This window comes from Epinephelus fuscoguttatus, linkage group LG19 (genome assembly GCF_011397635.1).
Source record: "Epinephelus fuscoguttatus linkage group LG19, E.fuscoguttatus.final_Chr_v1".
In the NCBI taxonomy this organism is placed as follows: domain Eukaryota; kingdom Metazoa; phylum Chordata; class Actinopteri; order Perciformes; family Serranidae; genus Epinephelus; species Epinephelus fuscoguttatus.
The window spans coordinates 8,919,826-8,933,614 of record NC_064770.1 but is presented as its reverse complement, the minus strand read 5'-3'; the positions used below and the strand labels follow the sequence as shown (position 1 = coordinate 8,933,614).

Below are 13,789 nucleotides of genomic sequence, written 5' to 3'. Positions count from 1 at the left end.
TACAAATTAAACACAGTTCAAGGTCATCAAATGATGGATCTTGGTGTCTCAAACTAACATCATCCTTTGAGAAAATGTCACTTAATAAGTTTTCTTTATTAAACAAGTTGGTTACATTGCTTCACCTTAATACACACTGTTGTCTGCATGTTGTTTGTCTCATTTGTCTCCTGTCTGAAACCTTCTTGATAAGTTTTGGTGTTTATATTTTGCTAAATTGAACTCTTATATTTTCATTTTTCCCCACTTTGTACTGCAACTGCTGCACAACAATTTCCCTTGGGATAAATACAGTTGAATCTTTTCTTTTCTTCTCTTTAAAACAATCAGTTTGGGACTGGAAAATGTCAGTTAATGTGCACAAATGACTTTTTTTTTTCAAGTCGATCACAGGGGCTCTTCATATCCAGTGAGTGAAGCACACCTGTTTTATTGTTTTTGTTTTATTTTTGTTTTTGTTTTCTGTTTAGAGCAGTGTAGTTTAATTAGTTTTATCTCTATCAGTGTATGTGAGCAGCGGTGGAGATAAGACACTGTGCAGTATTCAACCCATTAAAAGTAGCAGTCCTCAGTAGCCAACCGGTACTCCATGTCCAACTTTGAAGAGACGTCAGGACTCGAGAGATGAGGAAGCCTTTTTATTGCTTTACAGTTGTCTTTGTGAGGGGCCTCAGGAAACCACTCAGCCACACTAATAGAACGTTCAAGGGGCCAAACCTTTTTGTTTTGCCTTTCTCTCCCTTTCTGACGTATGAACAAAAGTGCATTCCTTCACCCCCCCACCCCACCCACAATCCCCTCCAAGTCCAAAGTTAGTTTGTTACTGATTAAATATATTCAGAGATGAAGCCAGAGCTTCTTTCTACTTCTATTTTCATCATGTGCAGAAAACAAGCAGACAAACAAGCAGACCAGCTGTGGAAAATGTACACAGAGAAGTAAAAGCCATTCCATTACAAGTAAAAGTCCCGCATTTAAAATCCTACTCCACTAAAAGTACAAATGTATTCTCAGCTTTATGTAGGCCTAGTTAAAGTATCAGCAGTAAAAGTAAATGAGTATTCTCAGCTTCCTGCAGTTAAAGTACACAAGTATTATGTGCTTCAGGTAGTTACATTATCAGCAGTTAAAGTACAGAAGTATTGTCAGCTTCATGCAGTAAAAGTACATGTTGTGTATTAAAATCTCTCCTGTGACTGATATCTAATTCTATTTGACATTATTAGACATTTGATTCTGAAGCATCAGTGTCAGAGCAGCATGTTCCTGTTGTAGCTGCTCCAGTATACAGTTAGCTAATTTTGTCCATTGGTTCCCAACCTAGGGGTCGGGCCCCTCCAAACACAAATAAATCTCAGGAGTGAGATGATTAATGGATGACAGAAGAAGAAGAAGAAGAAGAAGAAGAAGAAGAAGAAACTAAGTTGTATTTTCAGTTTTTGGACTTTCTCTGCTCTTTATTTTTTTGTGAAATATTAATCATTTGATCTGTTAATGAAATAAAGCCATGTGATAAGTTTAGAGGAGAACTGTCTCTGTGGTGGTGGAGAAGAGACACAACTATGCTTTGTTTTTATATAAGGAATCGCGAGACAGACAAGCTGCGTTCTATTGATTTAATCTTTAAACGTTGTGTTCTTTAAAGTTATCATATATCTTTTTTTAATATACAAAATCTTAATCTGAAATGTGACCAGTAACTAAAGATGCCAGATTAATGTAATGCAATGTAAAGTATCTTTAAATGGAAATAGTCAAACAAAGTTTAAACAAACTTACATGTGACTTTCCATCACTGCATATTTGAAATACTTCTGATATTTGAAGCTTCATATCTGGCTTTTTTAGGCTATATTTAGGCCACAGTCAGTCACTCTTTTATGTTCTGAAATTAATTAAATATCTGGATTTTAATTACTGAAGAATTAGAGTAATCCTCAGGTTGCTCTAGTAGAAAGGTCCCCTGTTGGGTCCCCGGGCCTCATCTTGAGAACCTGCACGGCAGCAGCCTCAGTTGACTTGAGAGTGATTAAAAATGAAGCGCTATAGAAACCAACAGGCCAATGGAGGACCGGGAAGCTGTTTACAAGGGGGGTGTACCGTTTCTATGGTTGCTGGACAAACCTCCTGCACCAGGTATTAAACTGCCTCCCCGACGGATCCTGCAGCCCGCTGACACCCGTTACAAAGACCTGCACAGAGGACAAGAAGCGCCCAACATAGCGCCAAACAGCATCCACAGGAATCCCTCTTTTTCTTTCTCTCACTTACAAGTTGACAACAGGTGCACTCAAAGCAGGCTGAGGCTGAACATTCAATACGTGCTGCACGTTTGGGATTTAAAAGGTCTCTGCTCAACGTAACAGTAGACAGAAGGTGAGTTTTTAAAATTTATTCACTGAAGATTCTTTCATTTATCCCCTGAATATATCACACTGTAAACTGCTTCTGAGGGCCCTATAGATATCGGTGCCAGTTTGGATAAGTATAATAATGATGATAATAATAATCATTAAAAACATATGTATATATTACATTACACTATCAAGCATATTATTTTACTGAATCACATTTGGATATTGAAAGTAAAATAATCAACAATTTGGTAGTTTTAATAGAAGTAAAGCATGTCCAGTTATGCGGATTTTACACGTAAAACGTCCTTAATGTTTGGATTTTGTCACAAGTGTCACCACCACTCTATCCTAAATTATAATAAAACAATTTGATAGAATCCCTTTCTTTAGTCATTTAATATATTTGTGTGAGTTTAAAGCCTGCAGATGTAGCTGGTATGGGTGTGCGCTCTTTTCTGCGCTGAGCGTAAAGTGCGCACCAGAGTTTTTCAGGAAAGTTCTGAGAGGAGGCTGCTGCTCAGAGACACGGGGGGTTTAGATTCTTCGAATATTTCTAAACTTAAGTTTCCACACGTTTTCATCACAAAGACATTCAGGTGACAGACTTGCCACTGGATTTAAATCTACAAATGTGAAAGTCTCTCACTTTACGCACAAACGCACACACAGAGGTTCTGTTTTCAAATAGGGCCATCATTGTCCTGCCCTTTCGCACTTTGTTGAAGTCGGGTGTATATTTTCGGTCCTGTCAGGCGGTGGCAGGGGGAGGAGGAGAAGGAGCTGGGTGAGAGGTGTTGGAAAGAGCCATGCTGTCTCTGAGCTGTGCGGACCCCTGGCCTGAGGGCTCAGTGGGGCTTGAGGAGGAGGTGGTGACCGCCGCTGCCCAGGCGGAGGAGCGGGACAGCGTCCACAACAACAGCAGCTGCAGCTCCGTTAACCTGGATGACAGTCTGACCAGCCTGCAGTGGCTTCAGGAGTTCTCCATCCTCGGTGCCAACGTGCCACAGCAGGCCCACCACCAGCCGCACCTGTTCGGCCACCAGCCGCTGGGCACCGACGCTCCAGCCTCCCCTCTGGCCGGGGACCCCGCCTCCATCGGCATGCCCCTGACCCCGGGGAAGCCCACAGCGGCGGCCTACTGCAGGATGCAGACACTCCCCGGCATCGTGGCCCACGGTCACTGTCCGGATGAGGTGGACTACAAGACCAACGCGCACATCAAGCCACCCTACTCGTACGCGACGCTCATCTGCATGGCCATGCAGGCCAGCAAGAAGACCAAGATCACTCTGTCGTGCATCTACAAGTGGATCACCGACAACTTCTGCTACTACCGACATGCTGATCCCACCTGGCAGGTAAAAGACCACACACACACACACACACACACACACACACACACACACACACACACACACACACTTGTTTTCTATTTACAGAACAGTAAAAAGAAATCAACAAAGTGAGAGGCCTGGGCCTGCAGCCACTCTGAAGTATTAGTGACTTAAGCTGTGTGAGGAAGTAATAATTCCAGAGGTCATTGATGCTTCCCTTAGGTGCACAAAACCTTAATAGAAAAAATTAACTAAACTCTTTACTCCTTATTTTTATCACATTGCTTTTGCTAACTGTTTTTTGTGCTCCAACAAAAACAAGTAATGGAGGAGGAAAAGGAGGTGCAGCAGATTCCCCCTACAAAGGGCAGGAATTTTTTGGGAAAAAAGTTTAATTTAGCTGGATAAATGATTGATGAAGCTGTTAGCTGTACTCCTGTGCTTCAACGTCTGGCTCAGACGTTTCAGAGCGTTCTGTTATTGTAAAGCAGTACATGGGGCAGATAATATTTAACAAAGGTCATCGGGTCACTGCTCTATTTAGACTCCAGTGAAGAAGAAGAGGGGGGCGGGGGCATACGGGTGGATGAATGCAAGCATACACAGTGCATTAATGTGATGTATGGTGCTCTGTCATTTGTACTCCCAGCCACCAGACTATGGTGGCTTCTTTTTAAAGGGTTAGTTCAGCATTTTTAGCTAATTTACTTTCTTGCAGAGAGTTATGCTGCGCTCACACAATGGGCAAAGCAACCACAGGCTACAAGTCATTTCAGGAAGCCAGTGACATGAAGCCACAAACTGATCTTGTCACTGCAGACAGACATGATGTGTTACAAATCAAAGTTGAGCTGGACACAGCAGACACACACAAGCCCAGGACGACGTAGCTAGTTTAATGAGCGCCTGAGCAACACTTAAAAGGTGCAGGCAATAATGTAGCTGGTGACTCTATTTCATTATCACTCGTGTGAACACAGCATCAGATGTTCAGATTGATACAACTCTCATGTCTGTACAGTAAGCAGTTTGCCTTTTCCTGGAATGGCAATGGTGTGACCCGCAGTACTCTGCCTCTGACTGGCTAGTACTTGTTGCCTTTGTTGGTTTGATGGGTTAGGTTAGGTTTAGGCAAGAGGAGTGAGATCAAAATGTCAGGGTGAGCCAGAGCAGGGTGGGTCATGCCTTCACAATCCTAAGAAAAATATGTTTGAGTACAGTAAATATAAAGCTGCAGCTAGCAGCTGGTTAGCTTGACCTAAAATAAGCTTGAAAGAAGAGGAAAACACCTGGCCTAACTAAGGACAACTGGCTAATGTAGGGCTAGAGCACCAAGAAATGACCAAACTTTGACAAACAAAATCCTAACTAAATTCCTAAATTCGACTGTAAACAATTCAGTTTTTGTAGTACTTAAATCAATGCGATATAACAGTTTAATCAGTAAGATTTCAGGGTGCTTTTGTGTAGATTTTATTACCCTTGCACAGATCGAGCTATGTCTGACTGAGAAACTGATGAATCTGTCAGCAGACAGCCTGTTACCCAAAGCATCTCCACTCTTAATTGTGTGTAACTTTAAGCCTTAATCAAATGTAAACAGGTGAGTTATAGAAATAGTTGGATATTTTAACATGGGAGTTTATGTGGACTGACTGGCTTCTGGAGCCAGCCTCAAGTGGCCATTCATGGAACTGCAGATTATGACAGTTCTGTGTTGGCTTCTTTTTCATTCTTGGGGGTTGCTGCTTGGTACAGACATGACAGTAGTATAAATCTGAACATCTTACTTTCTACAGAAAGCCAATAGGCTTTCCAAAAATGTTGAACAATTCCTTTAAGGAAATTAGAAAGTTGAGAAGATGTAATTGTTTAATGAAACCTGAACTATATAACAGTCTGGGTTTGTGTTTCCTTGTTGAGGTAGCTTTGAGAGTGTGATGCAGAGATAAGAGAATCTTAAGAGCACTTACATAACCAAACATCACACTTGAATTGAGAGGCAAAATGAAAGAGGAGCTCAGCAACAGGCATCTGCTTGCCACCCAACTAACTCAACAACATAAGAACCTCTCTGATGACAACGTGACTCTTGTATCTAGGCAACACAGTTCTCTTGTAAAGGCACATTTCACAATTTCAATTATGACAACTATCATGAAAATATGCATCTCTATTTTCAGAACTCCATCCGACATAACCTGTCACTCAACAAATGCTTCATCAAGGTACCACGGCAGAAAGACGAGCCAGGGAAGGGTGGTTTCTGGAAGATTGATCCACAGTATGCTGAGCGTCTCCTGAGTGGCGCTTACAAGAAAAGACGAATGCCACCGGTCCAGATCAACCCAGCTCTGCAGAATCGACTCAGGGTCAACCTCCAGCCCCAATCCAGGGGACCCTGCAGCCCCACAGGAGGGGGTCATGGCCTGTGCATCAACCCAGAGTCCCAGCGGCTCCTCCAGGAGTTTGAAGAGGCAACCGGCGCTGATCAGAACTGGGACCCCCATCTGGCTGAAGGGACCATGCTAGGTTCCTGGCCAGTGGTGAAGGGAAAAGGTGGGCACAAGAGGAAACTGGGCTCCAGAAATGGCACCGTCAAAGTTCCCCGACGCTCCAGCTCCCCATTGCTCTCTGCAGACGAACAGAAGGAGATTGGACCTCTGAAGGGGGACTTTGACTGGGACGCCCTGCTGGACTCGGCCCTCAGCGGGGAGCTCAGTTTGGATGGAGGAGAACCTTTGAGCCCCATCATGAAAGAGGAGGACCTAACAGTGCAGGGGACCCACATCTCTCCTGTCGAAGCTCCCCCAGGGACAGTGGACATCCATGTGTTGGTGGAGACCCAAAGGAATAATGACGTGTCAGACTTTGATGAGGAGACCTTCCTTGCCACCGCCTTCCTTGAAAGCCCCTGGCCAGAAGAAGAGGAACAAGGCCGCAATGATTTCCTCTGTAGCTCCTCCGTCAACCTGGACCAGCTGTTTGACCTTGGAGACTCATTAGGTGGAGACCCGAGCACCCGAATTGATACCCTCCTTTGAGGAGTGGTTGGTCCTCTCTAACACTAAAAACTCACTGACAAATAACAGACTTTTTTTTACATTCAAGCAACTCTTATTGTCTTTTTGAGATGTTTAAAGTGTTTTTAGAACAACATTTTGATACCTGTTCATGCAGGAAATACACTCCCAATGCCTACTGAACAAAGGTGCCACTATGTACAGCAGCAGTTCATATCATCATGGGGAAAACAAAACTATGTTGAATTACTCTCAGTAAACCATGAAATGACTGGAGACAAACACAAACTAACTTTCAGTTTTAGAGCCTGGTCACAGCAGAAAGTGGCAGAACAAAATGAATCTTCACAAAACAATTTGTTATATAACTTGGTGATGTAGTGACTAAACTGTCAATTAGCAACATGGATGTTTTAAAGGAGCTGGATAAAGCGCTGCCACTTTGCTGCCAGTTTGTCCCAGTGGCTAAATGCAGTACTACAATGAAAAAATCCCCTGCGGCCCAAATTGCATCTTCCCCATAGACCACTGTGATAAAAGAGACGTCTGTAAATCTGTTGACAGGACAGCTTGAACTCTAGACAAGGTTGATCATTATGTTTTGTCTAATGAAATATAAATACTCCGTTCCAATTACCTTGTAAGTTGAAGGTCGGAGCTGGAAGCGACCCAAGTTGACCACGGTCCAGTACAACATTTCAGAAAACCAAGATGTTGTCAGCATTATGCTGTATTTTGCGCATACAAACACCATGTAAACATTTCCACAGATAGAATTTGGACAGCACTGTCTGTACGACTGATTTAATGAGACACAAATGAGACAGAAGTGCTTATTAACAGTATGTTACTACAGTTTTCACCACTGTTGATGCACAGTGCAACCATATTGGATTTTGAGGTCGAGGTTGGTGAGATTTCTTCGACTTTTTGAATCAGAAATCTGACTTCAGGGGTGTTACATTGGAAATTTCCAGCTGAGCCCACGGGAATTCTGACTTCCCAGTTGGAAGGCACAATGATTAATAAAGACTTAATATTTGTAAAACGTTACCTGAGCTTAGAAAAGTAAGGCACGTTATTCAAATGCTCCAGCAGGAGTAACACTATCAAGCATGTGCAGTGGACCACACTTTTTGGCTTATGAACACTACAAAACAATTTTGATTACACTCAATTAGTGCCTTCTTGGACTCTGGTATCCAGTTCTTGTAATACGTCCATGGTTAGTAAGCTTGTTATCAATGCTTTATTAAAAAGCTGTATAAGTATCATGTCCTCTTGTCTGCCAACTGTGTGTAAACCAGTTTATACTCTGACAGAGGAGCATCAATAAAACTGTATGGTGACAAACAGCTAATAAGCTATGATAGCTTCGTTCATTTTGGCTCTCTGTCCCCTCTAAGGTCTACTCTGTCAGGATATTCTGCCATTGGTTAATGATGCACATTTAACAAAAATTGAACTTGATCAAAAACATTATCATAGGAGTACTTGGCCAATGCAAACTAATCCATTTGAATAAATGGATTTCATCTCAAACTTTATGTAATTTTAAATGTGGGTGTGAACAGGCCTTTAGGATAACACATCATGGTCTCTGTTTACATCATAAAAAGTGTGTGTAAAAAAAAAAGTGATAAAAAGTGATTCACAGTTTTTAAAGAGGAAGAAATAAGAAAATTGTACCAGCAGGTGGAAGACAGATGCTTTGATTGACAGAAAAGTCATGTCTTGCTGAGAACTGTTTTAATATGTAAATACTGTGACAGCAGCACTACGATGATGAATAATGACATATTTGCCAAATGATGTTTGGTGTAGGGGTGATTTATTGTATTAGGTTTTTTGTGTGGGGTTTTTGGTACTAACTATTGTCTGTATGCATTTTTCAAAAATAATTAGGACCAGTTTAACTAGATTAATAATAATTATATAGGACTGATTTGTTCTTTGTAGAAGCATTTAGTAACCACTTTCTTTGATCCTGAGGCTGCAGTAGAGGACACATCTGGGCGTCATGGCATAAAAGTTGAAACAGCTTGAGGCTAAATTTTCCAACAAAGACTATTAAGACCTTAAAATGCTCACTTTAGAAAAAGGCCATGGTGCCTTGTAAATGAATACCTGACCTTCTATGTGCCAAGAACAACACTTGGGACTTGACAGGGTGGCAGTGTTTTTTTATTATGGAGAATAAATGTCCTTTTCTTGTAGTGTTGTATGTGAGGAGATGCAGCGACTTAGAGCTGTCAGTACATGAAGAAAAGATGTAATATGTGACATTGGATAACTAAACCAAACCACTCTGTATGGATTCAAGTAGTGTTAACTTTAAAGATACACCTATTGTTCCTATTTTCCTCTAAAATGTGTGAAAGTGCAATCAATGTACAGTTATACTTGTTTTACTTTACATGCAGTTGTTGGAGTCTATTGATGCAGTTTACTTTAGAGACACCAGTTTCACTAGTTTGTGTATTATGAGGTGTGAATGCACTCTGATAGAAAAAAGGACTCTTAAACACAAAGCAACAGTAAAATGTTTGTGTCAGCTCTTCTCGATCAAATAACACTTTTGAAGTATAGTAATGGCGTCTTACCTCATGATTGGTTCTGTTAAGTCGGACACTATGTATGCATTCTTTTAGTTTCCTGTTTTTGTCTTATTTTCCATTTTTCTTTGACAATAAAAAAAAATAATAACTGCATCTTGCTTGTCCAAATAATATTTTTAAGTTTTTTTTTACAGCCATGCTGGCAGGCAGGCAGATTTGTAGTCCCCTCAGGATAAACCCTACTGACTTTGTGATGCTCTAACTTTTCATCCAGCATACCATGAGGTACACATGTGTGGGTAAGAGTGAAATAATAAACCATTGCCATGACACTTGGTACAGATATTCAAGTTCCCCGGAGGATATATTGAAACAAATCTGGTGATCATCTGACATTTCCTGCAGCACTATTAATTTATTCAGTAAATTATCTCTGCATAGATTGGTATAAAATTTTGTCGAGACATTCATGTTCCCCCAGATGATGAATCCTACTGACTTTGGTATTACCTTTCATGTAGTGCCATTATAAGAAGATTTTAAAATTGAAATGACTCAAGAACTATTGTATGGAGTGCAGAAAAAAATTGTACAGACCTTCATATTACTTAGAAGATTAATTTAACAACTCGGATCCTATACCTGCAGAACCTATGACATTCCCATCAGCCTCAGTTTGTATCAGTACTTTGTATTAAGTGCTACTTAGTAAATGTTAGCATGCAAACATACTGAAGACGATGAACACAGTAAACATGCCTGCTGAACATCAGCATGTTAGCACTGTGATTGTAAACATTTTAGCATGCAATTATTAGCATCACATAACAGAGCTGCTGGCTTGGCTGTAGACTCGTTTTCTTATGCCCCCCCCCCCCCCAGTGTGCCTGTATGTGAGATTTACGCTGGTCTTTTCCTGCTCATCTCTTTCGGGGCACTTGCTGTGATCAGGCAGTGGATGGGTAGGCTAATAGTAGCAGGGGGTGGCTGGGTTTCTCTTTCAGGTCTTTGTCTGTGCTCAGTCAGACTCTTGTTCCCCATGGTGCTTGGATCTGTGGTCCTTCATTGGGTCAGTGTGGGGTCTAACAGGGACAAGTGTCCCACGGCCCCATATATCACCGCCTGTCTGCTCCACTGTAGACCACACCGTCTCTCTCTGACCCTGCAGATTAGCAAGGTGGCTCACGTTCAGAGAGTCAGATGAATAGCCGCAATAATCAAATGCAAATACATAGAATTTAAGAAGCCTGCATCCTCCCGGGGTCGTGAACAGACAGGCTTCTCTGTCAGTGAGCGTGTCTGTATGTGGTCACTGATGAGGTAATGATGGCCGAGAGATGAAGGGCGAAGATAGAGTGCTGTAATGTTACACCTCTGTATGATGGACACCCAACACTCTGCTGGAAGAGCAGGATACTGCATCTTCATGCCCAAGCCGAGAGCTTTTTTCCTGGAAAGGAGAGCTGACGTTTCCCCTTCCCCCCCAGCCTGAACGCCCAGCAGGCCCCCCTGGACAGCTATTACCTGCTGGACTTAGTTCTCCAGCTGGATTGCAGGGCTCATAATTATAATGTGGCAGGCAGGTTAGATGAGAGGCCTGTGGTAACCTGATGCAGGTATTATTCCCTGGCCCTGCTGACGGCTGCAAGTAAGAGGAGCCTCTTGGTAACCCTAACTGCTTGTTCCAACCCAGAAACGCTGCAAACTGAAAGTGCTAAACGCCAACACCCGATGTGGCCAGGACAATGATGCAGCCATTTACAGTATGGTTCAGCTGATATAAGTAGGGAAGGTACTAATAGTTTGACATCTTGTGCCTAGTTTTTGATCTTTTACACCATAAATGCACAGATTCAGTTCTTCTCTGAATATCATCATGTGACAACAATCTCATCACATCTTCTTACTATAGCTGCTCTGGAGCTTTTGGTAACATCACATAGTCTTAGATTGTATATGATAAGACTAAAAGTTCATTCTTACCATAATGTCTCAGCAGATGCTGTATAACTTCCATTTTTCCTACTCACATCTGCTGAGGACGATCATGTGATGTGATCAGCAGCTCCAGAGCAACTACTAAATGCACCTGTGGTCAGCTGCTGTTTGTTTAGTCAATCTCAACCTTTAATTTGATTGCAAGCATTTGAGTAAGAGAGTGAGGGAGAGAGAACAGCATACTATATTTAAGTTCAGACAGCTAATTCAAATATAGAGGCACTGGGAGATCTAAAACTAATGACAACATCAGTTCTGTGCAGTCAGGATGTGTCTTTTTCTGTTGCCCCACGACTCCACTGGTATTCCTCTGGAGGAAGACTAAGAATACGAAGGCTGGTGAGGGAACTGCTGGGAGCTACTGGGGGCCCTCGAGAGCTGAAGCTTATCTGCAGAATCCCAAAAAAACAAGATGTGAAAAAAGGGACATAGAAGAAACGGGGAATACATCTTTTTTATCACGCATCTAATGAAAGGCCTGTTTCCTGGGTAACTGCTGGTACCATTGTCATGTAGGATTGGGGAAGCTGGAGGGGGGGTGAATGGGTGAGGGTCTCTTACTAGTCTTACGGAGGCTGTGGTGTTGATTAGAGCTGTGGAAGATGGTGTAGCAGACAGAAAGAGAGGCTCGATGGAGCCCCAGATTTATTACTGTGGTCGTTTTGTAAAAGTTCACTTACTTGACCAAAGTGAGGCTCCCCTTCTATCAGATGTTTTACTTTGAAGCAGCTGATTTTCTTGGGCATGATAGCTTCACTATGTATATATATATATATATATATATATATATATATATATATATATATATATTACTTTGTACTCAACACAGTTGATCTAGAGTGCTTTACAGACCATAAGAAAGGAGAATAACATAAGAGAAAGCAAAAATAAAGTAAAAACAAAAGTATAAAAATCTCATGGCCACATACCAGTGCTCAAAGTGGGCCAGTGCTCAGTGGTATACACAGTACTGGCACTTCTATATTTAACTCTGTGAGGTACAGTGACGTTTTTTTCTTTGTGCACCAGCACTTCTCACAAGCTGCCAGTAGTCTTTTCTGCCACCTTCATTTCAGGTTCTCTGGGCGATTTATAATGGCCCTACATGAACTGCATTACCCAAGGAACACTGGGGGCACTATGTTTGTTTTGTTTATTGTTTATTTAGGATCCCCATTACTTGTTACCAGAGCAACATCTATTCTTCCTGGGGTCCACACAAAAGGCAAACATTCAACATCACATTACAAACAATTCACAATATCACAATATCAAAAACAAATGAATTAAAGAAGATGGAATAAATAGTCCTTTCCCATTCAGGTCAACAAAACAATACATTGTAAAAACGGATCATAATTAGTAGGCTGGTGTGTACAGTATAACTGCCCAAAAGTACAATGCACAGTGAACTTCAATATAATACTTCACTGTAATTCAATACAAATACCGGTACAGGCATTTCAATAATAATGAAATACCAATATAATCAACCTTCACATAAAATCATCATATGTTACCTAAGCTGACTTCTTTCTCAATAATTGCTGTTCTTAATTTCTCATACCCCTGTGTACCATGGGGGTATGATGTGGTGCTCGCCTGTATTGGTTCACTGAATTTTTTTGCATGACTGATCCTACTCTGCCTCTGACTGGCTAGTACTCTTTGCCCTTGTTGATTGGGTTGTTGAGGTTTAGGCATGAGGACTAAGATTGGTTGGGGTTAGGGTAAGAATTTCAGGTTAAGCCAATCAGAGATGGAGTAGGGGAGAGTTGGGTGGGTCCATAGCAGGAAAAAATTGCTTCCTGATCTCACCTGAACCACTCTTCTCTGTTGGTGGCTGGTGTCATTAACGTTACATTACAGTCATGTTGGCCTGGCTCCCACCACAAAGAGAACATGAACAGAGTCATAAGATGACACAACAGATCTCTGAAAGTCACTACATTACTAAATGCAGGCCAGGAATAGCAAGGCAATGCTAGTACTACTCCTAACCAGTTTTGTTTTTGGATACGTGACCTAACAGGAGCATATAATTAAAGAAGGGGGCCGGGCCCAGTACAGAACCTTATGGGACTCCATGGAAAATGGAGGCTGAGGATGAAGATGAGTTTCCAACTCAAATAATTAAGGATCTGTTGGATAAACACAAAGAAAACTAACATAATTATTTCAGGAATGTTTTCAGGAAACAAACTGCCCAAACAGTGAAGTGAATCAGTGACTTGAAAAAAATAGACACACTTCCTTTCACAACACAGGTGGACAGTAACAGTTTATGTTGCTTTGGAAGTGAAAATGTGTCTTATCTCATTATCGCAGCAAAACATCAAAAAATCAAACACCACAAAATCCATCAAAGTGGCTCTCAGGTTTTAAAGCTGCTTCTCTCTTTACTTAAACTTTGCCCTGAAATGACCTCTGATACAAGGAGACACTTTAAAACAGGTTGGTGGTGAGTTCAACACGTTTTAAAACACTTAAAAGATCATATCATTGGGCTGATTTAAACA

The 13,789-nt window shown here is 41.6% G+C and overlaps 1 protein-coding gene across 1 annotated transcript; it reads left to right on the top strand.

Moving 5' to 3' along the window:
• Positions 1 to 2,167: 2,167 nt before the first annotated feature.
• On the top strand, positions 2,168 to 9,419 carry foxj1a (forkhead box J1a). Its single transcript, XM_049561564.1, has 3 exons — positions 2,168 to 2,376; positions 3,110 to 3,715; positions 5,875 to 9,419. Exons 2-3 carry the CDS (start codon positions 3,164 to 3,166, stop codon positions 6,733 to 6,735), a joined length of 1,413 nt encoding a protein of 470 aa, XP_049417521.1. The 5' UTR covers positions 2,168 to 2,376; positions 3,110 to 3,163; the 3' UTR covers positions 6,736 to 9,419.
• The last annotated feature ends 4,370 nt before the right edge of the window (positions 9,420 to 13,789 follow it).

Bases quoted from the DNA above. Each gene is read 5' to 3' on its own strand.
- foxj1a (XM_049561564.1), top strand. From the start codon at position 3,164: ATGCTGTCTCTGAGCTGTGCGGACCCCTGGCCTGAGGGCTCAGTGGGG. The intron at 3,716-5,874 runs GTAAAAGACCAC...CTCTATTTTCAG, and splicing joins ATGCTGATCCCACCTGGCAG to AACTCCATCCGACATAACCT.